Genomic DNA, 24625 nt, shown 5'->3' with positions numbered 1-24625 from the left:
AAACTTACACAACCTTACAGCAAGCTGGCCCAGCTAGCGAGTTTTCCACTCCACTTTTCCATTCCAGGTTTTATAATAAGGGTGTGGATGCTGTGTGTGTGTGTGTGTGTGTGTGTCTTGCTGTGACATTTGAAACCGACCTGGCTCTTTGCTGACGCTGTAGACTCCAGCATCCTTTGAAGACTGTAAAACTTAATGAGTTACTTTCCACTACTGGTGTCGCTGAGTAACACAAAGAACATAAGAGAAAGCAAAGTGTGAAACATTAAAATATACAGGTGAAGTTCGGGGGCCAAGAAGTTGAGAGTCTTTGACGTAAAGAAGAGGTGCAAAGGGAGCTGTGGCCAAACATATGCTACTGTTTGCTCAGGAGCACAAGGGGCAGTCTGTGTGTGAATGTATGAGTCTGAGAGCAAGTAGAGAATAAGGTGGAGGGGGCTGGATGAAGGAGAAAGACCGTCATGGAATACAGGGAAAGATGGAGGGAGTGAAGAGTAGGTGGCAGGAAAAGTATTAGGGTAGCGTCCATGTTTGCACAGGATGTGTGGTAGAGTATGGTGGGGTAGGCTATGGGGCTTCAAGGTGAACAGAGCTCTCTTTTCATGGTCCTAAGAAGAAAAAATAAAAAACAACAAAACCAGAGAGCAATGCCAGCGTGGATTTCCAACTCTGTCTGAAGGGAAGAAGCTCTCAGTTAAAGCAGCAGAGAGGAAATCAGAACTGAACAACAGCTCCGACAGGCCAGAAGGTGAAACACAAAACCCAAACTCCCTAAGTCTGCAACAAAATGGTCAAGCTGCAAAGTCTACGAGGGGCTCATGTGGGGATGGGACAGAACTAGAACACACAAAGACAGCATGGTAGAGACTGTTGGGCAATGTTATAGGCAAATGATGCAAAGATAAAGAGGAGGGTGTGGGGTTCATGCCCACAGTTTGGGTGGCTTTCTGCTCCAAGGCTGTGCATGCCCGCCCTGATCCAGCTCATTAACTCCTAAGTGAGGACATTTAGTCACAGCTTTGCTACCAAGGGGAATGTGAATGTAACCTATAGCGCTTCCTAGAACAAACTCATTCCAGCACACACACACACACAGAGGTTTTAATGTACAGAATGTCCCTTTATCATGGACGCTTAAGTTGGTTTGTTGGGCCATCAGCACAAATTACTCAAACTGCACCACTGTGGGGAATGAGTGACTGATTGATGTTGAGCAGATGTAGCTCATCTCTGCTTGAGTGACATATGTCGTGTCGACATATATCACTCTCCGACTCAAACAGAGCGTGACCGATCAAATGGGGCAACTATGTGAGAAATGTTGAAAATCTTTATTACATAAAGGCAGGTACGGCACAGCAGCACCCTGAGGTCAACCTGAATCTAAATCAAAGAAGCCTCAGCGTCAGCAGAAATGGTAATGATTTAAAAAGCAGCTGATAAGATCAACACGCTGCCTAAAGAGCACAAGTCAAATCGCATTAGCCCGCGCCTTAACTCACAGCAATCTGTTTCTAGGTATATTACATAACCTGCGCAGTGAGTCTGCATTCTCTGAGCCTGTGAGATGAAAACAATAACTAACAGAGGTGAGGGATGAAAGGAGAGGTTTAGGGGACCCCTTTCCCAGGAGAGAGGTCTCCATTTCCTGCATCAGCAGTCAGCACAACTCTATCAGACTGTCTGGCATGTGAGCGAACAGCAACATAGGTGTTCTAGTTGTTATTTCGGCCCAGCTGATGGCCTGATTGCTCTTTGACCTGGTCACTGGAACTAAGTGACCAGGTCTAAACTGTGCTGAAGATACTGGCGAATAACTAACAAGTTGTACAGATCTACAAAGTTGAGAAGTTCAGTTCATGCAAAGTGTTACTTGTTTTTTTGTTGTGAGATTTGGAGGAAAATTTTACACTGTTAAAATGAAACTTTTACAAAAAAAAAAAAAAAAGACAGCAATAATAGGCCAGGGTGACTTGCAAAAAAATTTTAATTTGTAGATTTGTAAGTGGTGTTTTGTCTTAATTTTATTTCTGGGTTTAGTCCTGGGTGAAACAAAGAACATGCGGGTAGGATCGCAGTTGTTGGATGGTAAAGATGTTATAATAAAAATTAAAATAACGTTACGCTATCTTCAGAATAAGCAAAAAAAAAAGAAAATCTTGTGTTTCAAATATATTATCTCAGTTTCTTGTGTGTGAAATGGCCAAAAATGATTCCTTGAATAGTCCATGGTTATTATAGGTTATTATTAGGATTGGGTCGGGCCACAGATCTTGTGTCAACAGGTCGGGTCATTGAACTAATTGGTCAAATGTGCGGGTGCCGACTGTTTCGAGACCGGGTCTTGAAAATCGGACCTGTGCAGGACTCTGTGGATGGCTAAACAACAGACACACATCTCTGTCTAAGCAATGCTGTTTAACAAAACCACAGACTACATCCTCCGCAATGACCACACAGTTAAATTAACACCTCTCTGAAACATAACATTCAGTAAGATTGGATTTATTGTACTGTATAACTGTTGTATCAGACTGCATGCAGGGGAAACCTAGCAGAATAACTGTTTTTCTTGAGTAAATAAATTTCTAACAATGTTGTTCCCTAAAGGATGAAACCTAATTTATTCCCCATCTCCTGTGTTGGCCTTCCTCCACTGTCAGATTTCCTTTGATCTCTCATCTCAGCGAATGACGTGGGCTTCTGAGAAAACATTCATGTCCATGTGCTGACTCACTGACACTGTTCCCCACAGATGTGAGCGTGCGAACACGATGTGTCCATCAGATCGAGAGCTTTTTGTACAGTAGTTATCTCGGGAGAGCATCACTGGAGTCGTCACGGCGGCAGAGGCTCTCTGAGAGTCTGGTTGGCTTTCAAAACAGCCAACTCACATCTGCTGCTCTGCTTATCACAACAACCGTGCGGTCACACAGAAAGAACAAGGACAGTTTCACAGAAGAGAACAGCCAGTGCCTCCCTGCCTACACAGAAACACACAGACGAGCGGTGCAGAAATTAATTAGTGCTGCTTACACATTCTCCCCGAGTATCACGGTTCACAAGGTGCTTGATTAAAAACGATAATGAAATACACTCACATATATTATCTTTGGCCCAATTTAAAATCACCGGTCCAGAGTGCATTCTGTTGTCTTCAAACAGTGATGACTCAGGAGTGTGAGTACGACAAGCAAAAACAGAGAAAAACATCTTATAAAGTTAAGAAAATAAAAACTTTTTCAGCATTAAATAGTAATTTGGCCTGAATCCTATGAGGACACACATAAACAGAAGGAAAACAATGATCACTGCCTGATGACTAGACGAGATCTCGCCACCATCTGATAACAGAGGAAACTCTGGTCCATTGTGTGAATTTGATTAACAGAGTGGATGAAGGCGTAGGAAGCGGTCACACCCAGGATTGGGCAAAGAGGTGAAGAGAAGCATGTGACTGAAGGAGGCCGACAGATTAACGAACCAAAACCCAAGCTGGTGGAATATATGAGCGAGTCAGCGTTCCCTATAGAAACGTCCGATTGGTTCCTGTCTGTGTGCATTTTAACCTCTTATCAGCTTAGAGGTGTACAGAGCACCTACGTTAATGTGTGTGTGGCAGGAAACAACAAGTCTGATCTCTCCAAGGAAGATACTTAGAAGGCAGGCGGACATGTGATTTAACCACCAGCGCCGCCTCTCATGGACATCCACCCATAACAACAACAACACTGCCACCAAACAACAGCAGCTCAAAAACAAGAGGTAGCGTTGGTTAACCCACAGCAAGTCCCATCACACAGAGCGCTGACGACACACACGGGCTGCGGGCTGAGATTAACTTTTTTTTTTTTCAAAGAAGATGCCTTCCACTCAAGGACTTGTTTTCCAGTAATTAGCTGTGACAGCAGATCATGTCAGTAAATATCAGTCTCCAGGGTCTAATCAGGGGGGGAAAACACAGTGTGTACGTGTTCGGCGGAGGGCGAAGGCAGAGCGGTGCTGTTAGGTAAGATGCACCAATGGCGTCATGTGTTTCTGTGTCGAGGCCACAACAGAGGAGAGGAAGGGGCGTACTAGGGAGCAGGGGGAAGCTTGGAGACAAAGAGAAGAGGCAGCAAATGTTATGGAAATTCCTGGACAAAGCCACGCATGTTTTGCTCCTTGAGGGCATGGCTGAGATGACAGTGAAACCACAGCGAGGCCCTGCCCTTTGTCACCGCCTGGTGTGGAGGAAACATCACAGCATGTCCTCTCTTAGTCTGCTGAGAGGGGGAAAAAAGCGCACAAACACGTGATCCTATCACACACAAGGGAAAGAATACTATTATGTGTAAACAGCCTTGACTTTTTCCACATCCTCACCAACAATATGCTACCGAACAAAAAGTGTGCCTGTCGCCTACAGATGGTGCATCAATGAGCGAGGGAAGGAAGTGGGCGTAGGCAGCTGCTGACGGTGTCAGAATGGGAAAATAAGAGAGACAGAATGGAGACACAGGAGAGGTCAAATCAATAGATGTCCTTGGAGCAGCCTCTTCCACTGCGGCTGCCGCATGTCAGCTCATCAATGACCGCGGGTGTTCACATTTTCCTCCGCCCTCCACAGATGTATCACATCCTTAACAGATGAGCTGAGGTGGGAACAATATAATCTGACAGTTTTAAGAGCAGATGACATCAGTGGCTAACACTGTGAAGTTGAGCATGTGCGTTAGTGTGTGTCTCCTCGCCAGGGGATTCAGGTGTAAACACGCCTCTGATTGGCTTAGAGGGGTAACTGGCTCCCACCTGGGAAGATGAGCTTATGCAGTGACATCATCCCCCCTAGAGGGAGGATGGGAGAGTTGCTTAGAGCAGTGTGCACATCTGTCTGCAACACAAAAGACTTAAATAACAGTTAAAAATGCTGCAACTGAAGCCCCTAACACACAGGCAGAGATCAGAGGAGCTTCACTGATACAAAAGGGTATTTAAGGTTAGTCATTGTTTGGCCAGCAGCCTTGGAGTTCAGTAAGAGAACATAATAAATGTTTTGGACGTCACCTCAGAACATGCTGGAGGCAGCACTTTCCTGCTCACTCCGGAGCAACCTCTTCGCCACCTCTACTCTCTGATTAAACATAGTCTCACTAGGAGGGAGTTCAATGTGCGTGACTCACGACTCTTCACATGACATAGGTGGGATCCAGCTGTGCTTTAAAAGGTGTGAAATATGGCAATCTGCACATAATAAAGTTTCATTTCTGGAGGCTCCTTAAAACTTTCCTTGCCTGTTTTTGTTCTTGTCTTCCTCTCCGGTCTATCCTTGGAAACAGCGCCATGTCAGATGGTAGATAATTGAAACAAATGAGGGGGCACAGCTGCCAAAGGCACTGCAGCACAGAGGCAATTACATAGCTATGCAGGCAAGTGTGTGTGTGTGTGTGTGTGTGTGTGTATTTTAGTTTGAGATGGAGAGCGAAAAAGGAAGGCGTACCTACTCAACACCACCTTCTCCGTTCAATTAGGCTGCACCAGACCACCCCTCCCTCTCACTCTCGCCTGGGATAAACTCGACAAACAGGAAGTGAGGCGCCCAGTCACTTCCTGTCTCCCTTTAAAATGGGCCTCTTGTTCCCAGAGGCAGTGCAGAGAAGTCGAGGGCTGTTGCTGCCACAACCAATCTTCATGCCACCTTTACAGCACATAAAAAACCCCTCCAGACCCGTTGTTTTGATACTAAATTCTGTCTAACCCTTTTCCTGCCACCTGACCAACCTACAAACCGAGCCAAACACAATGAAGCCATTCTCTACTTGCCAATTGGGCCACCGAGCAGCTGTGAGTTTTTCCATGCGTACAGGGCACCTGCTGCCTCACACAGACAACTTTTACTTTGCTACACACCACCTAACATTTATCCGATCAGTACTGATTATGTGTCCTAAACATGCAGTCTGTTTCCCTTTTCTGAGTGTGTTTATCTGAATTAAGCGGTTTCAGAAACAAAGGAACCGCAGAGACGCACGGTGCTTTTTAATTTAAGCGTGTGCATGACTGCGTGTGCGTGCGTGCTGACTGTGTGGATCTAAATGCGGAGGTGAGGTTAGTGCAAGGCCATCTCTTCCTCCATCTCCTGAGCCAGCAGGACTAGGCTCCTCCTGAAAACACACACACACACACACACACAATCTGTGTTATGTAACTGGCCCCGTGTGTGAGGTCTGCCCTCCGCAGTGACTTTAGGGCAGGTGAAAGTAGAGAAGGACAATCAGTCAAGATTGACAAACCTCCAATACTGTATGTCACTGACCAGCCGGTGTCCCTCCATAGGAGTGTGATGTGACACATGTCCTGACAGGATCGAGTGAATAAGACACCTTTGGGAGGGGTTTATCTGCTCTCCGTTATGATTTGTAAAAAGTAATTTAGGGAATTTTCATATTGGATAAGACTGATTCGTACCATGTCTGAGTATGATCGCCCTGCCCTCCCCACTCCCTCCCTGCTTAGCTATCACATTAGTAATGTTATTCCATACCCGAGTACACCTGCGTCATCATCTACGTGGCATTTTTGTTGTGCTACAGTGTAGAAAAGGGCGCTGCATATGGATACTGATGACCCCGGGGACCATCATCAGCAGGAAGCGGCGGAGCAGTGAGAATGTGCTTTGCTCCTGGCTGGAGGAGGAGCTGCTGCTGTCTGCATGGAGCTCTCTACGTCTTGCTGGAGCTCTGACTGCAGGTTAAAGCGGCAGCTAAGTCAGATTTGTGCTGTCCATGGCGAGCTGTGTTACCATGATATAGAGGCATCCATTTTAAATCAAGACTGTTTCATAACTGGTGAAAAATTCCTTCAGGTTGTGTTAAACAGCAGTCCACTTCCATGTTTTGGTATTCAGGACCACCTTTGTAAGTGGACTTCACTTGGGCACAGTATGCTGACTGATAAGACAAACTGGACTTTGAGGTCAAGTGTACCGTGATCTAGGCCTGCATCCCTGATGTGAAAGCCCCCTTTAAGCTCAGAAAGTTCAGGGAAGTAGGGCAAGAAATCCAAAGACAAGGATCCACACCAGACAGGTTATGTACAAATCCAAGCCATACTGATGCAAGTTCCAGCCTGTGCACATGCCATCAGCTCAATGATGAGTAATAGAGAGTGTCTATTACATGAGTGCAGCAAGCTCCACTGAATCCTGCTGGATGATTTTTGGACTGCACGCCCCATTTGTTCAGGTGTAGTTTGGGTGGAGTAGTGTTTGATTATCATACCAGTAAGGTCTGTTACAAGAGAAACTAACACAGAATCAAAATTTAGCAGATCGATCCTTTTCCTAGAGCTCTTTTCTAGAAATTGATTTTCAACAGACCATCAAACTTTCTTTTAAAAATGAAAGGCTTAATGTTGCTGTGTAGTTAAAACGTCGAGCCAGAATAACAAAGCAGCTTGATTATACAGTGCAACAGCCACAGGAAATAATGGCATCCAATTCCTCCGGGCAAAGCTTTTAACAGATAATGATTTAGCTAGCTAAAGCAGCCCGACTTTCCTCAAAGACTCAAAGTATTTCAGCTTCATTTCACCCCAATCTGAGTGACGGGCAGCCACGCGAGGAGGGAGTCTGCTGGGCTGAGGGGAACGGGTGCGGGGTTTGTCGGTGGAGAATGGCGTCCTTGTTGAGCTGCACGCCTCAGCTCTGTGGAGGCAGCCAGGCCTGCCAAAGATAGCCTAACGAGAGACACATGGAAAACAGTATGGCCTGCTCTGCTAATAAAACACACAGCCTGATGATACACTCACAACTATTGTTCCACAGCACCACACATTATGAAATTTACCAACCGATCCGCTGAGAGCAAACGCACACACAAGCTTTTGTCATATGGTGGAGCCTCCAGGTCTGAATGTGCCTGCTTTCCAACAACACGTCAACAGCAATACATACGGGTACAGAAATATTAAACCTCACGGCAGAGAGGAAAATTGGATTTTCTGTTTCATGCTGCAATTGTGTATGGAGAAATTATGGCCAATGTCTGTGTGTATGTGTGTGTGTGTGTGTGTGTGTGTGTGTGTCCCAGGACCTTGACCCAGGATTCAACTCTAACTGTGGTAGTTGCTTCTGGACTGTTGTGTTGGATGACACCCTGGAAAACTGATTGACTAGGCTGTGTGTGAGAGAGAGAGAATGAGTTCACATGTGACAATGTATGTACATAAGTAGAGATTATAGTGAGGGAGGTCTAAGGCAACTTTCAATTGTGTCAAAAAGCTGCAAGCCCAAACCAAACCTCAAAATACAAACCTTGGCTACCTTGCTTCTGCTGAAAGCTTTAAGGCCACTTCTATGTTTTCGTAATTATGAAATAGTTACTGTTAAACACCTTTTTGGGACTATTGACACTTAAATCCAAATCAGACTAGTTAATCTGTCAACAGACAGCAAACACATGGGGTGCATGAGATTAAAATAGTGTCACAACCCTGAACACATGTTAGACAATACCATCGCCACTTCCACTGCCAAAGAGTCTCTTCAAGTAAACACAGTAAATACATATAATAAGCAAGATATAACATGTCACTTATATGTTAGCCGTTCTTCCTATATCCTCCTTATGCTAGCATAAGCTAAACTAACTGACTGCGGACTCCACCTTCAAAAAGACAGAGTGTAATGGATTAGCAAATGCAACAGTTTATCCACCGGACATCAGTATGAAATTACAACGTTATCATGATGTGTTCAAATGTAATCTTGTAAAATTTAGTGTTTGAAACTTGAATAAATACAGTTGTTTGAAGGAGAAATTTGTTGATGTTTTCACAGCAATATAAAATAGATATTAGAGAATTATGATATACTGGAGTGATATATAGTGAAAAGGCTTTTAAGCATTTATTTTTTCTTTTTTACAAAAGTTTTTCATGTGGTAGAAGGTTTAAAGATTATAATTATTAAAGGTTATTTCTTAATTTTATGTCATTGAATTTGTGCTCATTCAAAGATAGTGTAATGATGAATGGCTGAATGATGAAGATTGTCTTTGTTTCCTTTGCACAAAAGGGGGAATAGCAACAACAACAACAAAAAAAACAACAGCAGCAAAATGGTATTGGCCCAGAATTTCACAGTCAATGAATCCCATCCAAAAATGTCAAACATTTCCTTTTTAATCTTCATTTGTTTATGATAATAAACACAATTCAAAATTAAATAAAACTAACATATCATTGTCTTATGTTTATGCAATTTCAGACTGAATCTGTTGACTGTCTTCAGTACTTCAAAGCATATCCTGCTTAAATTTCCCCTAACATATAACACTTTGCTCCTCACTGTACCAAAACATACATTAACATGCAAGAGCTGAGAAATGAAGGCCACTTCCAAAACATTTTACTTTGCGTCATATGATGACAGACTCTTCAATCGCTCCATTCTACACAGGACGATCAACATCACAGCTGACGCCGCTTGAGTGCTGGCAGCCAGTTTCTACTCCACACAATGCTACTGTTGAAAGCTGAAACACCGGAGCCCAGGGGACAGAGGGCTGGCCCGGCTCGAGGTCAACGAGGACCTGTTTGGATGGGTGTGCCTCCAAAAACACACATCAATCAAGCCATACAGCATCACTGCCAGGCCGCCTGATTGGCTGACGGAGGCGCCAAGGGAGAGGAAATGCTAAAAATAGACGTGACGGCCCATTTTGGCTTAATGAGCCCATGAGACATCAGTGTGCTGTCCAGGTCCCACCCCTGCCTCGATCATGACTGGGAGAGAAAAGAGTATAAGTACTCCTGGCACAAGAGCCGGCCTTCACAAGGCTTCTGTGTGTATTTCACTGAGACCTTACAGTATATAGCACATGTGCAGCCTTCACAGATACATGACAAACATACACACATTAACGACAGGCCGTTATTCATGTTAAGAGTAGCACTGAAGTGTAAACAAAGTTCCGAATCACAGCGAGGCCTAATCTAATCCAGCTGTGTTGTGTGTGTCTGCGTTAAAGCTACAATTTTGCCCTCACCATCAAAATGCTCCTTAGAGAAGTTATATTTAGACTTTATACAGCAGTTGAGGCAGGCTCGGGCTGGCTAAACCCCACAACCACAAGAGAGGGGAACCAGATCCTTTCTGCTCCGACTGCCAGAGAGCCGAACCTAAATCATATAGCCTTTCTCTCAGGCATAATGTCCAGTTATACGAGTGCTAACATGTGAGTTGTCACAGGTACGGTGCAAAATCGAAGGTAAACTCAGATGGCAATGACCGGAAAAAAGAGCAAAGTCTGTTAAGGCTATGCTCTGCAAACAACAAAACAGACAAAAAAGCAAAAAGCACCTCCCTGCCCCCTTGCAAGGGAACACTGTGTCCAAATAAACAGTGCGGCACAGCCAAAGGGGCACACAGGAGGATGAGAGGAAAAGTTGGGCAAGCCTGACTGACTAGACAACTTCTGGCTGCATGCCATTTCACTCCAACTAGCCTTAACCTTGCCTCCTCGTAAACCCTGTATCCAACAACGTCTTACAAGCCTCTCCTTCAGACAGCTATAGGAGGATGGCTGTGTGCCATCACTGTCCCTCTGTCCTCAACTCCCTCCCTCCTCCTCCTCCTCCTCCTCCTCCCCTCCCACAAGTCAAGCTACCCCTTGTGTCTGACTACAGCAGAATCGCTGCCTGCTACAGCAGCACTGTCCTCAAATGTCTCCTACAAAACCGCAGCAGCATAACAGAGAGAGTGAATGTGAAGGAGACAAAAGGGGGAGGAGTGTGTGTGTGGGGGTCAGACAGAGACGTTAATCAAGGTCTGACAATGTAAGCAGAAGAATGCTGAAAAGTCAAGTATGATGTAAACAACAACAATCGACGACAACAACAGTAAAGGGGAAGGAAAGGTCAAGAGAGGAGAAAAGAAGAACAGTGACTTGGTTAACTACCGATAGAAGAAGCAGTCGCAGCACACCAGAACCCCCATCCAGTCGGCGGTGAAGCAGCAGAGCCGGGGTTGACGAGGCTCCGACCCACAGCACCCTTCCTCCCTTTCACCTCCCCCGTCTCCACTCCTCTCTGGGAAACTCGGCTACAGGTGCAGCAGCTCCGGCATAGCACCTTGTGTAATCGCACAGCTACTGGAATGGCCTCTGACTTTAACGCAGGACACGCGAGACGGACGGACGGACGGATGCACGCGGTCAGATCAGGAAGTCAGTCGAGCAGAGGCGCAGATAGACACTTTTCAAAACAAGAACATAATTCGCAAAACCGGACACACTTCTCCGAGCATGTTTCTCTTTCTCTCTCCCTTCCAACTACTGCAACTGCCTGACTCACTTTCACACTCTTGCACTCTCTCTCCCTCTCTCCCTCCCTCTCTCTCTCTCTCTCTTCTCGTTCGCTTGCTGGCTCCCACTTGAAAGGCGGGAAGATTAGCTTGGCAAACAGAGTCCCATAAACAAACTGCTGACTGCTGGGCAGCACAGGGTGGACTGCAGGGAAGAGAGAGAGCGATGGACAGAGAGACAGAGGGGGGTGGGTGACAATCCCTGAGAGGCTGCAATCTCAGCCATCTGTATACATCCTAAATAAGGGCTAAACATCCTATCTCCACCCATCGCTCACGCAAACCAAACACACTCTGTTTGCTAAATCTGAGTTGCAGTCAAATCCTGTCAAACCTCTCTGGGAAGTTAATCAGTGCAGCCAGTTGACAGCCTTTGTGCTTTTCCGCATGAAGTGATACATAACCAAATTCTGAGAGCAAATGGCTAATTGTCAACTCTTGAGTCAACACCGAGGTGCGACTGCACACGTGAACACCCATGCAGCACACCGTGTGCACATATACAATAACCGTGACTCTTCATTCACACAAATGATGCAGAGGTACGGGACGGGAGGGGCTAGCACTGAGACAAGCCCCCAGGAAGCGAGCCAATCGCTGCAGAGCACTTGTGTTATGGTGTGGGCAAATAAGGTGAAGGACACAGGGTGAATCGTGGGCCTCGATACGTCTTTTCTTTCCTGCATCATTCATTAAGAGCAATCGCTTTCTTTTTGCCCTCTGTTGTTCACTTGCTTCTTAACACATCAGACAGAAACACACACACACAAACGCTCACAAAGCACTGTAGCGGTCAGGTGTGTGTGGTGCTGTAATCGAAGGCTGCAGTCAGACGCCAGCACAGGATTAGCCGACCATGACGAAGGCAGACGACACAGCTGAACACTGACGTTCAATGTCAAACAGGCCGACTCTGCTCTGTTCAGAGGAAACAAATCACTGCAGCTTGCCGAGGAGAAGGCTGAGACAACAGATGCAGAGATGGCAGTCACCTTCAGAAGATGGGAGTTATGTAGCAACCACAGGGGGACAGTTCTGCTCTTATTCTATCATCAAAAGACCTCCTAAACAGTGAGATGGATTCAACAGTAGCCAGAGGTAGTGGATATTTCACCTAACACCGCTGCACACAACTTCAGACGACACCACAGGACAACACTGCCCGTCCTCCCTCTGCTTCTCCTGTTCTCTTTGAGATAAAAGATGACAAAGACGGACCGCAGCAGCCCAGCAAAGCACTTTTACATCCCATGACGTCATCCCTCCTCCACCTCCTCCTTCTCTCTGGAGGGCTGTCACCAGGAGCTGCAGCTAACAGGCCTCCTTTTTCACTGTTTAATTACCTCATCCCTCTCACCTGCACACACACATGTGAATGCACACTTGCAACACACCATCGCTCACACAACAATCGCAAGGGGAGTGGGGGGGTGGCAACACACACTTCTCTTGCACACACTTCCTAAGTGAAAACAGAAAGAGGGATAAAGGGAGGAGGGGTATGAAGCGATAACATCGTTCTCGCATTTTGGGCTGTGTGATGAAGTGGGTGTTTGGCACTCATTAGTTCCCTTTGTGTTTCAGTACCTAAAAGTCAGGATGTGGGTTTTTGTGTGTGTCAAGTACAGCGGAAGGCTATATGCCCTGTGACAAGGCAAAGGGGAAAAGGAGTGCCAGAGGAAAAGTGGAAGAAGTGAAACTGCCACTGGATTAACTGTCACTTTCAACAATATGAGCGAGTTCACAAGGGTCGCCTGGCGTGTTTGTGTGTGTGTACTTCCTCTAACTTTTGGCCCTTATCATGAAATCCAGACAAACAACAAAAGCAAGACATCCGCTGGATTCAAGACGGCTGTGTGACTCGGTTCAGCGGACAGACAAAGAAAGAATTTTTCTTATAAAACTTGTGACTTGGAGAGATAACACAATGAAGACAGAGAGAGAGAGAGAGAGAGAGAGAGAGAGTTAGAGAGAGTGGGACCAAATCACTGGGCAGGGGAAAGACCCAACTCGTGACCGGGTTTAGAAACGCCAGGATACGAATAGAGGCCGTCGCAATTATGTCAAGAGAAAGTGGGTTAGGGGGAAAAAGAGGCAGAGACACACACAGTGAACATCGTTCTCACAGCATACACAAACACATGCAAAGTTGCTAGGTGATGGGGCGGCGAGAGGGGGGCATTTCTGTGAGGGCAAGGAGAGGGAAAGAGAGATCACTTTGCTCTTTTCCATAATGGAAGAAGGGAAACAAAAGAGTGAGCCCAACCCCTTAAAGCAAGACGGACAGGTTTCTCCCGATCCAGCCTAACTGACAAAACTACACGTGGGCGCCACATTGAAATCAGGGGACCCTTGAGAGAAATTGACATATTATCAATGCCTGATCAGCCATGATTGTGCCAACAACTGTATATTTGCAAATATAAAGAGCGGAAAGTTCAAGTGTCACAGTGATTTATCATCAGATGCCTCAAAACACCTTAATATATTTCACAATAAAGAAGGTGCCATGCAGCTTGTGTGCGTTGCAATAAAAAAGTCTGCTATAGCATTACTTCAGTCTTATCTTTAATATAAGATATTATAGAAATACTATGAAGTGCAATAAAGACACTATAAAGTCACCACTGTGAGCCTCTATGGAAATATCACAGAGAAACTGATTTATAAGCTAAACACATAACAAACCATGCTGTCCCCCTCCCTCCTCCTCCTCCTCCTCCTCTTCCTCTCCATATGGATAACACATTAAGTTACCCCAGTGTCTTACCTATTTAGCGTATAGGACCCGTTCCGTTTAAACCTCATCCTGGACGACAGGAAGCGGATAAAGAAATCCAGAATTGACGGTGTTTCAGCTTTTAGTCGCGCCCTGAAAGAAACAAACCCCACCGTGTGTGTGTGTGCGCGCGCGCGCGTGTGTCTCTCTCTTCTCTGGACAGACTGCAGAACAAACAAACGCGGAACAACACGGATAGTTGCTCTGTGCAGTCCTCCCTCACTCCTCCAGCACCTTTCTCTCTGTCTTCCCAAACCTCCTCCTCCTTCTCCACCTCCTCCTCCTCTGGTTCCCCCCCTCGGTGTAGTTTCCGTGGGGCAGGGTTGATGACTCTTCACACTGCAGGCTTTTTCGGTTACAACAATAAGAGCTGGTATCTGTGGCGTGCGCGAGGTCCGCAGCTTAAATCTCGTGATATTAACACGGAGTCTGGTTGAGGCTGGGTCGGCTTTGTGCTCGCTGCCGCGCTGACGCAAGCCACCTCGTTTTTACACATGAAAAAAACACCACGCGCAACTTGAATCTTGTCTTTCAGTATCTCCACACTAACATCCACTCCTCCGACTCAATTCGGCTACATAAACCCGAACTAAAGCGACAGCTAAATACACACAAACATTAAAAACACATTTACAAGCCGGCGAGCCCTTTATGGAAAATTGTTATCGGTGCGAGCCAGCTTCCTTCTTCTTCTTTTCCCCATTCACGGTCCTGAGGAGGCTCTCATGTTTCAGCAGCGTTTCCTATCTCAGGAGCTAAATATACACACGTTTATGTTCCTCCATATGCTCAACACAAACCAGACTCCACCACCCCAACGCGGCTCTTATCAACGCCTGAAGGGTGAGACAGACTTATGGCTAAGAATAGGGCTGAGGATCCATTAATGCCATTTAAATCCAAAGTAGCCCTTCCTATTTGTGTCTTTCTAATGGACACACACACACTCTTGAGTCAGTTTGCATTTCATGACACAGGAAGCTGGTAAACATGCTCCAGATGAGCAGAAGTACAGCCTTTTATTTGATATATTATTAGCACATGTCACTGGATCAAATTAGAGGATGAAAGTAATAGTGACTTTCTGGATGTGATACTTTTCATGATCACAGATGTTTATTTGAAGCGAACTCTTGACCTCCTCACACCAGGTGCTTCTGTGAGCACAATGAACCAAGTGACCATTAACAATGAACCCTAATCACTTCTGGCTGGTGAGTAATTTCCGTGCTTTGCAGCATTTTCAGCATCCTCTGAGACAAACACGGCAAGCACTGACAATGATACGAGCTGCAGGAATGTTTCGGTGCGGAGGAAACGACAGGCAGGGTAAAGCTCAAAGTGACTTTGAGCAGACACGGAGGTGACACTGGAGTGATTTTACAATGAGAGAGTGTGATCTTTAACACTGCCCGCCCAAAGTGTGTATGCATGCCCTCGGGGAAGCGAGCTCACTGCCCCCACTGGATGATCTTTACACCACTGGGTGTGTGTGTGTACAGTAGATACAGCTCAGGTGAGTCAAAGCTCTTGTTTTGTCAAGCTTGGATTTGTATGGTGGTGGATTAATAAAAAAAAAAAGCTGGTACAGAAAGGTTGGAGAAGAGAGAAGATGGATGGATGGGGAGAAGGGGGGAGTGGGAATATGTTGAGCAGAGAGCCAGACCACAAAGACTGAAAAATGGAAGGACCAGATGTGCTTTTCTTACAGCCAACTGAGGAAGCGTCGGGGAGGGGAGGAAGACGTGCAACGAGGGTCTCAAACTGGATTAAAATGCAGGATGTTTACCATATCATGCAATATGCTTTAGCACTTGTCAAGCGACTCCAAAAATGACATTGTTGGAACTTTTACGAAGCTATCAGAAGACACAAAAACAAAGACTAAAGGAGCTATTTTCAGCCGAAAGCTTCAAAACTGTAAGACGACAGAGATTAATTAAAAGAAAAGTCAACGAAACAGTTCCAAGAATCCTCAGCAGCATGTCCACAAAAAAATCTGATAATAAAATTAAATGTCTCATTAATTTTTGTGTGCGTGTGTATAGGTCTGGAGGGATTACTGTACAAAAATGATGAATCCAGGCAAGCGGTAAGTTTAAGAGCATGTGGGGTTATTCAGCATTACATCATGGGAGTGCGGTGCAGAGTCTGTGTGTGTGTGTGTGTGTACGTGTGTGTGTGATTCCTCCACTCCCCACAAAAGCACTCAGGGTCGGTTTCAACGGCTCCAAGCTCGTTTATTACAATAAGAGCAGCCTGGCACCAGAACTGCTGATCAATCGCATCACTGCTGCTGCCGCTGCTCAGTCAGTCACTGCAGAGTTACACAACAGCCACTGGAGGGAGGAGAGGAGGAGGAGGATGGGAGGAAGACAGTTAACGGAAGAGGAGAAGACTCTGTAGGGTATGGGACAGAGCAGGCTTGAAAAGGGAGCATGGTGGAAGGAACAGAGGGGTGAACACTGCAGACAGCAGAGGCACAATTAGCCTGAGCTTTATTGATGCAGTTCAAAACAACACCCCCTCCTCTTTCCTCCCTCTATTCAGTCTCAATCCATTCCTCCTTCCTGCACTTATTCATCGCCTGCACCTTAACTTCCCTTGATTTTATTGCTCCCTTGGCAGCCCCTTCATTAGGCTAATTTGAGCTTTCTTGCTTCTTTGGCAATCCTTTTTTCTTTTCAAGTCTCTTCTCCACACATCCCCCCTCTTTCTCTCTCTTCTCCCCTTCTGTCCATCCAGCTCAGGCCCTCCCCACATTCCTCCTCCTGGTGCATGTTGTGTAATAATGATGTGAACTTTAACAGCATGTCCATGCATACAAATGGCGTCAAAGATGCCAGTTGACGCCTTCTCTTTTTCGTCTAAAGAGTGAGCTGCACATTTTCCCTGAAGGTGTTGATATCGAGGAAAAAATAAAACGCTAATAAACTCTTTTCTCTGCCTCGCTCCAAGTGACAGAGAAGCTTCCAGAAAACAGTCCTCACTGGCTACGGTGCGACTGTGGAATAGCCCTGGCCTCCCTACACTCCTACACAGGCTTTCCAGGAATACATTGCACAGTGTCAAACTCTGGACCACAGTGCACAAACACACACAAATGGACACACACACACTCCACTGTGGCTCCAGCAACTTGAGTGCATGTGTGCGCGGAGAGCATTAGAGAGACCATGTCACTGCATTCGCCAAGTTCCCCAGCACAGAGGTGATACTGACAGAAAGCACACACACATACACACACGAACACACACACATTTCCCGCTATCACGCCAAAAAAAGATGAATCTTATGAAACCACTGACATGTGTGCATTACGCAATTTAATGTACACGGCGTCTTGTTGCCAAATACTAAGAACGTACTGTTTCTGTCACCCACACACCCGAAATATATTTCAGCACACACAAACAAACACACACACACACACACACACACACACACACTGAGTTCAGTTAGCGGTATATGTGAGCTGGGACTGTGCCAAGGGGTGCAGTATGAAAGGGCCTATATATACGGCCAGGCTGGCCGACGCCAGCAGTCCGTCAGTCTGTCTGTGTGACCGTCCTTCACATACAGCCTGGTCTATAGTGAGAGGAGTCCACTAATAACTCACCTTAGTCTGTCTGTCCCTTCAGTCACCCCATAGTAGGGGTGTAACGGTAGACAAAAGTCACGGTTCAATTTATGCCCCGGATTAGGAGTCACGGGCCAGCGCAAGTTTGATACAGCAGACAAAAAAACTTACATGCATAAGGATTGGTTTTTCCCCCCATTCAGTTTGAACAGGAATGGGGAATGAGAGCATTTCGCCCACTGGCAGCTTTGCTAAACTTTTTTTCATTACACTGTACCAACACTGACACTTTCCTAAAAAGCAGCAGATCACAACAGGCTATGATATAAATCTAAAAAGCATCTCTTGCACTACAAAGCTTTAAAATACCTAAATGCATATAATAAAATAAAATAAAAACATTTTAGTTCCACCGTGGCTTGAGTTAAACATTCAAAGCATTTATCATCCCTGTGATCAGCCCATCTGGGTGATTCCAATTGGTAGAAGACCCCCTGAGACCGTTCTCCCTCCTGGGCCACAGCAGCTACGAAAGGGCCAATCAAAGTTATGCTAACCCCAGCATATAGTGTATGGCTAAAAGTTTCCAGGTGTAATTTGCTTATGAAATTTGGATCTATATTACATGCAATAATTTCGAATACTATGCGCTGTGGTGTGCATCATACTGTTACAGTTCGATTCAAATGCACAAACCATCACATCCCTTATCTATAGGCTTTTACTGCTTGTTGCCGGCTGACCCTCTATTACCACACAGCTGGGTTAGCTTCCAATAATACAGTGTGACACAAGTCTCTCAGTATATAGAAACTCATGAGAGTTCAGTATGAACTAACAAGCAAAATGACAGTTGTGTTGACATTTTCTCAAATGTCTCCTTGATGCCTCCGAAGGCAAATGTTATGTCTGGGTGTTTCTGGGCTCTGCACCCAATCAGTATTATCTTTCTATATCTAGGCAGCTTTGGTTTCAATTCAAATTCCAGGAAATGAAATGCAACCTTACCCATGCTCCGATCACTGCTCAGGCATGTTGAGAATGTAAAGCTCAGCGCCAGCTTTGGATAACCATCGAGCCCAATTTGTAGAAGAAAATATATATGTATATATATATATATATATTTTCCATAGTTATTTTTGTAGCTACAAGAATATTAAGAGGACGATATACTGGTGGCCATAAGTGGAGAAATAAAGATCATGTCCTTTAGAGATAAAGCACTTAGTCGCTTACTGGATCAGCTGATGAACAGAAAATAAAGCTGCAATAATTCTGATTATAAATGAATCATTTAAGTCATATTTTTAAGCAAAAATGCCTAAATTCATGTTTGTTACTTGTTGGTTTTCTCAGCATCCTAAGACAGTAAACTGAGTATCTGTAGGTTTTAGACTTTTTGTCAGACAGTCCAGGGTGACACTCATGATGAATCGAAAAATAATAATTGCAATAATAATGAAAGTAATCCGTTTTGTTTTTCTCACAATTTGCATTCAAGGAGACTGGAGGAAGTTAACATTCTGCTTTCAGAAACTAAAACAAAGTAGGCATTTTAAAGGCTAATTAGAGTGTTTTTAACCTCAATTCATTTAGACTTGACTACTTGTAAGGCAGCAAAATATTTGAATAAATGGTTCATAATTTAGCTTCTGGCAGCATGGAGAAGACTTTTCAACACTACTTTAGACCTCTAAATTTGTCTTTTTGTGTGTGTGTGTGTGTGTGTGTGTGTAATCTGCATTAAGTATCAAATATAACAATCTAAAAATAGAAAATCATTCACTGTATGAACATTTTATGAGTCTGCACATCCAACCTGTGACTGGAAAGTCATGATGGACACTGCTTACTGAAGCCCTGATATGGAGAACCTCTGAGGATGGTGGGACTATGATGCCACCTACTGTTATCCAGAAATAATGCACTGCTCATGTGGCTAGAACAGCCCAGCACCTCTGCTTTCTCATTCTCTGTCTGAGGCTGCTGTGCTAAGTGAGTCGAGCTGGGCCTCAGGGGCACTGATGAAAGAAAGGCAGCAGGCAGAGGTGTGGGCCGCCACTGATGTCCTGTTGACTGGTATGCAGTCTGGTATTGCTGGCATGTGAATAAAGGCTCTGCACCAGTGATGGAGGGGAGGGAGGAGGTGAGGAGAGAAGATTAAAAAAAAAAAGAAAATGAAAAAGACAAGTGAAGGAAAGCAGAGCTGATGCCTCAGTGACGTCTGGTATTGCTGGTATGTGAAAGACGCTGAGGGCATGTAATGAATGGAGGGAGACAAGGAGAAGCAAGGCCTACCAGGGCAAGCTATTGAGCACCGATACAGGATCCTTTGTGGAGAACTGCATTTAAAAGCTTTTGGAGTTTTTACTTAAAGCATACCTTCAGTGAAGACAAACAGAATCCCGGAGAGAACCTCAAAAGCTCAAAGGAATACTTCGCCTGCAAAAATGACCATTTGTATATCAATTACTCACCACATGTTACCTTTAATTCCTGTTTTTCTTCCATGCCTCCATGGTGAACGGAGAATCCAAAAAGGGGAACATTTTTTCATGAATTCAAGTTAACAGGGTCTGCATTTAACAACTGCAGGAACTGTATCAAAGCATCCGTTTACAAACTTTCACCCAAGTCCTGCAGTATAATCCAACTCTCAAGCCAAACACGGACCCTGATTACTTCAATTCATTATGAGTGTTTGCCTTTTTGGATTTTCTGTTCACCACGGAGGCATGTGAGAAAAACAAAGCTTTCCTCATGAATTCAAGGTAACACAAGGTGAATAACTGATACACAAATGTTCATTTTGTCAGTGAAGTGTCTCTTTAAAATGAGAGGACAGGAATGAGCATCAGTGTTTCTTCGGCACTGAATGACTCCAGCGTGCAACCACCAGTAAATCATTATTTGACTATCCAAATGGCCCTCAAGCTTCACTTGAAAAAACACTCAAAGAAACATAACAATAATAAATAATAACATAATAGTGTGCTTCAGCACTGAGAAGAAAAGGGCTATTGATCCCTGTGTCTGCCTCTGGCTGGTGGCGGACTGGTATCGTTGGTTTGATACTGCAGCCGCGCTTGATACAGTCATGTGATACTGGACTGAACTGGAAAGAGTCGACAGAGACCCGGTGCACACTGGGAAGGCCTGCAAGCCATGATTATGCAACAAGAAGATCTGATTTCATGCTCACTGCATCTCTCTCGTTCTTCCTCTTTCTCTTCTTCCACACTCTCTCCGCTTTTATCTACATTTCTGTTCATGTCACCCCCAACTGTCTGCTACGTCTCTTTTCCTTTTGAACTGCTTCCTGTTGTCTCGTCTCGTCTCACACACACACACACACACACACAGGGCTGAGTATGCACCACTTTATTATGTAAAACAGTGAACTCATATAGCCTGTTAAAGTCAATATCGTTGACCTAACAAAGTTACTTAACTGCTGACAGGTAAGCATTTTTTTTGCCCCGCAGCACGTCACTGCCCACTGGACAGCTGTGAACTGGACATGTGCTGCCCTCTTGTGGTAAAACAGGCATTACATCCAATTTCTGTTGACAGCAACCCAGCAATTCAAGCTACAGTTGCAACACACAGATAACTAAATCAGACAAAGAGGACTGAAAGGTCCTGAGCTGTGGCTTACTTACTGTAAGGTGGTAATATAACCAGCCCAGAGACAGATGAAAGACTAAACAAAAGAGCCTTGAAAGGTGGTCAAACCAGAATAGCTACAGTATGTAGGGCTGATATGACATTAGAGCAGCCACACGTTAAATAACCACAGAGACTGAAGAGATTAGGAACCGAAACACTAGTCCTTGTTATAATGCTTTCCTCTTTCGCTTTCTATCACATGGTTCCAACCTACATCAGGATATAAGGTTCAGTGACATTTCAATAACTTTCAAGGTCATTTTTATTTCGTTTCCTTTATTAGGATCTGCGTTAGTTCCGTCAGAACAGATGGTTTCCTCCTTGTGTAACAATCACACACCATTACTTTCAAGGTCGAGGTTGTTTTATTCATTGTTAAATTGTGGCCAAATCAATGAAGCTCTCTGTCAGAGGTTCACAGAGTTGAGGTGTATTAATAGACCTGGTGTCATTAAAGTGGTTTTATTATTTTTCTAAAGAAGTAGGTTTTTCAGAAGTCTTTTGACAAATACACAGACATTGAAGGATTCTGGGGCCTGTAGGAACTCTGGGATCAGTAGTGATACATGTGCTTTTTAAGAAAAATGACAGTCAACGAATGTCGCGGGAGGTGCCGCAGACAGTTTGCAATTAAGTCACAAGGTAGAGCGGGTCTTCCACTGATTGGAAGGTCAGCGATTCGATCCCTAGCTCTTCCAGTCCGCATGTCGAAGTATCCTTGGGTAAGATACTGAACTGCAAATTGCTCCCGATGGCTGTGCAGTGTGTGATTGTGTTTGAATGTTTAAAAACGGAGTAGCAGGTAGTATCTTGTGTGGTAACCTCGGCTACCAGTGTGGGCGAATGTGACAAGTAGTGTGAAGGTGCTTTGAGTGGTCAAAAGACTAGAAAAAAAAACTATATGCAAGTGCATTTACCATTTCATTGACTCAACTGTAACAATAACTTAACTCAACATACTACTGCCTCTGATGATAATTACACCTTTTAATGCAGGTAAAAAGAAAGAAAACTGAGTCAAGAAACAAAATCAACTGTAACTTGATACCTACAACAATGAACACCAAGGTCACTGTGACTAAAATGGATCTTTCTGCAGTTAAATCCTCAAATGACAGATGCAGAAAAGACACACACCCTAACCTTGATGAGATTCTCAACTATTTGTAGAGCACTGACAATGTGACCCATCCTGATCCGCATTACTAAACACTGAGCTGCGGCCTGACAGCGGCAGGCTGCGACAGACTCCAAATCCAAACGATAGAAAAATGTGAACTGTCATTCCTTATAATTTATTCAAATCTCAAGACTCATTGTTGTCACTGAAAGCTGTACTGAACACACTGAGCATGTCCCAGCAGCTCTGAGCTGATGCTAGGAAAGGCTGCGCCCAGGTGACTGTTAATGCCCACACTGGAAACAGTTCCTCACCTCCACCGATACACACACACAAACACACACCTACTGCTGAAGCACAGCTGACGGCGGTTATGTAACAGCTGGTATGTGCAGTGGGGTGTGTGTGAGAGAGTGTACATTATCCAGTCTCTGCACAGTCTTTGAGGAGACCAGTGACCCCTGACCACCTATGACCACAGCTGCTCACCTTTCAGCTGTTAGAGATCCACTTCAGATAACTCTAATATACCAGCTTCAGTGAAGGTCTCACTGTAATATAAGGCAAGAGGAAGTAATATGGCGTGGTCGGCTGCTCGGAGCAAAACAGAGCAGAGGCACGATGAAGAATTTATGTGCGTTATTAAAGTTTCTGGGATAGATAGGATAAGGAGCTATTGCAATAAAAGTATTAAAAGGAAAAATCCACCGCAAATTTCGATCGCTGTTAACAGCTCTGGAGACGTATTGCACATTTTCAGGCCTCCTTCTTATTTGTTAGAGTATTTTTATCCTTCCTGCTGATATCTGTACAAACTACACAGTGCATGATATGACATCATATCAATTTCCCAGAGACCACTTCACCACACTGTCGAATTAACAAATAAACTATGGCACAAAGGCTAATTACCAGTTTTGAGGCATGCAGTGCAGCTGCACAGAGTGGTTATCACTGAAAGTTAAGGGGACGCGTCGACTGAACGAGACGGAGGAGACCAAAAGACAGAAAAAGACACGTGTGGTTAGAGACCGAGCTCACGTTGCCACTTTCTGATAAACCACGCAGAGTGACAAACGCCCAGCTGGAACCCGCATGAGGAAGGCAGCACTTCCTGTGTTTGTGCATCACACTGTTTGCTTTCCCTTCAGAGCAACGAGTGATGAAGACTTCCTGCGAGCTCCAGCTCCAGACTCCCTGGCCAGGCGGAGAGGCAGAACAATGAGAAAGGAAAGAGAGCGCGTTACAGTACAGGGTGGGGCAGAGAGGGAGATAAAGGAATAACAGACACACACACACGAGCCAAACACGAGGCCATATGCAAACAGAGGCACGGATACAGGTGTATGTGATGACACACACCCAAGCCAAACAGGCAAACACGCAGTCAGAGTGCAAGTACGATATGAAAAAGGGGAAAGACAGAAACCAAAAAAAAAGAGAGAGATCTTATGACTTCAAAAATGTTAGCTTCCTTCATTCAGACTGCACCAAACCTTGCTTTAAAAATAACAGACACAGAGCAGCAACTCTCAGGCTTCCTAAACATGAAAGAGTCACCGCCACCTCACTGAGGTTACATGCAATCCCCAGTGATCATGAGAAGTGTCCCATCTGTGTGCACTGTATTTCTGCCCCCTCCCCTCCTCTCTTGGCCCTGAGCAACACATGAACTCAACAGAGCGGACCAAAACCCCTGACCTACTGTTCCTCCATGAGAGGAAACGGATGTGGGGAATGTCTCGCGCTCGCTCTCATTCTCTCTCTCACTAGCACATGAAACAAACGTGCAAAGTGACACATCAACCAAACGTTGAGGACAGAAACAGCTTACTGAGCGGATATCCAGCACGCCACTTTGTACACATATAGCCGCATCCAGAGCCATACATAGACCTTCACTATTTCTATCTGTCGCTCCTGTCAGATCCTGGCGTTTGAAGTAGGGAAGTCGTCATGAAGGCCAAAGAGACTCCATCTAAATGTGAATGTGTGACTAAAGGGGCATTCCACCTATCTTGGCTTGGCTTTGACCATTCTGTTTCATTAACAAGTTTAAAGATAGCAAGTTGGCAGAGAACACAGTTTCCCTATATTTTTTTGCAGGTTTTCATCTTCTTTTTGAACTTTGGT

The 24625-nt window shown here is 44.9% G+C and overlaps 1 protein-coding gene across 3 annotated transcripts in view; it reads right to left on the bottom strand.

Annotated features, from left to right (window-relative positions):
• Positions 1-24625, bottom strand: part of mob2a (MOB kinase activator 2a) — a 70082-nt gene that overhangs the window by 27070 nt on the left and 18387 nt on the right. Inside the window, exon 1 of one of the 3 annotated variants that reach the window (XM_033634916.2) lies at positions 14115-14404. The exons of 1 other annotated variant lie outside the window; for it this stretch is intronic. In XM_033634916.2, the coding sequence (XP_033490807.1) occupies positions 14115-14152 (38 nt within the window). In that variant the 5' untranslated portion in view covers positions 14153-14404. Of the gene's footprint in view, positions 1-10940; positions 11433-14114; positions 14405-24625 lie in introns of those variants that run through there. One more of the 3 variants, XM_033634917.2, reaches the window with a different exon arrangement.

This window comes from Epinephelus lanceolatus, chromosome 5, assembly GCF_041903045.1.
Source record: "Epinephelus lanceolatus isolate andai-2023 chromosome 5, ASM4190304v1, whole genome shotgun sequence".
NCBI classification, from domain to species: domain Eukaryota; kingdom Metazoa; phylum Chordata; class Actinopteri; order Perciformes; family Serranidae; genus Epinephelus; species Epinephelus lanceolatus.
The sequence above is the reverse complement of the archived record's forward strand: the minus strand, read 5'-3'. Positions and strand labels throughout refer to the sequence as shown.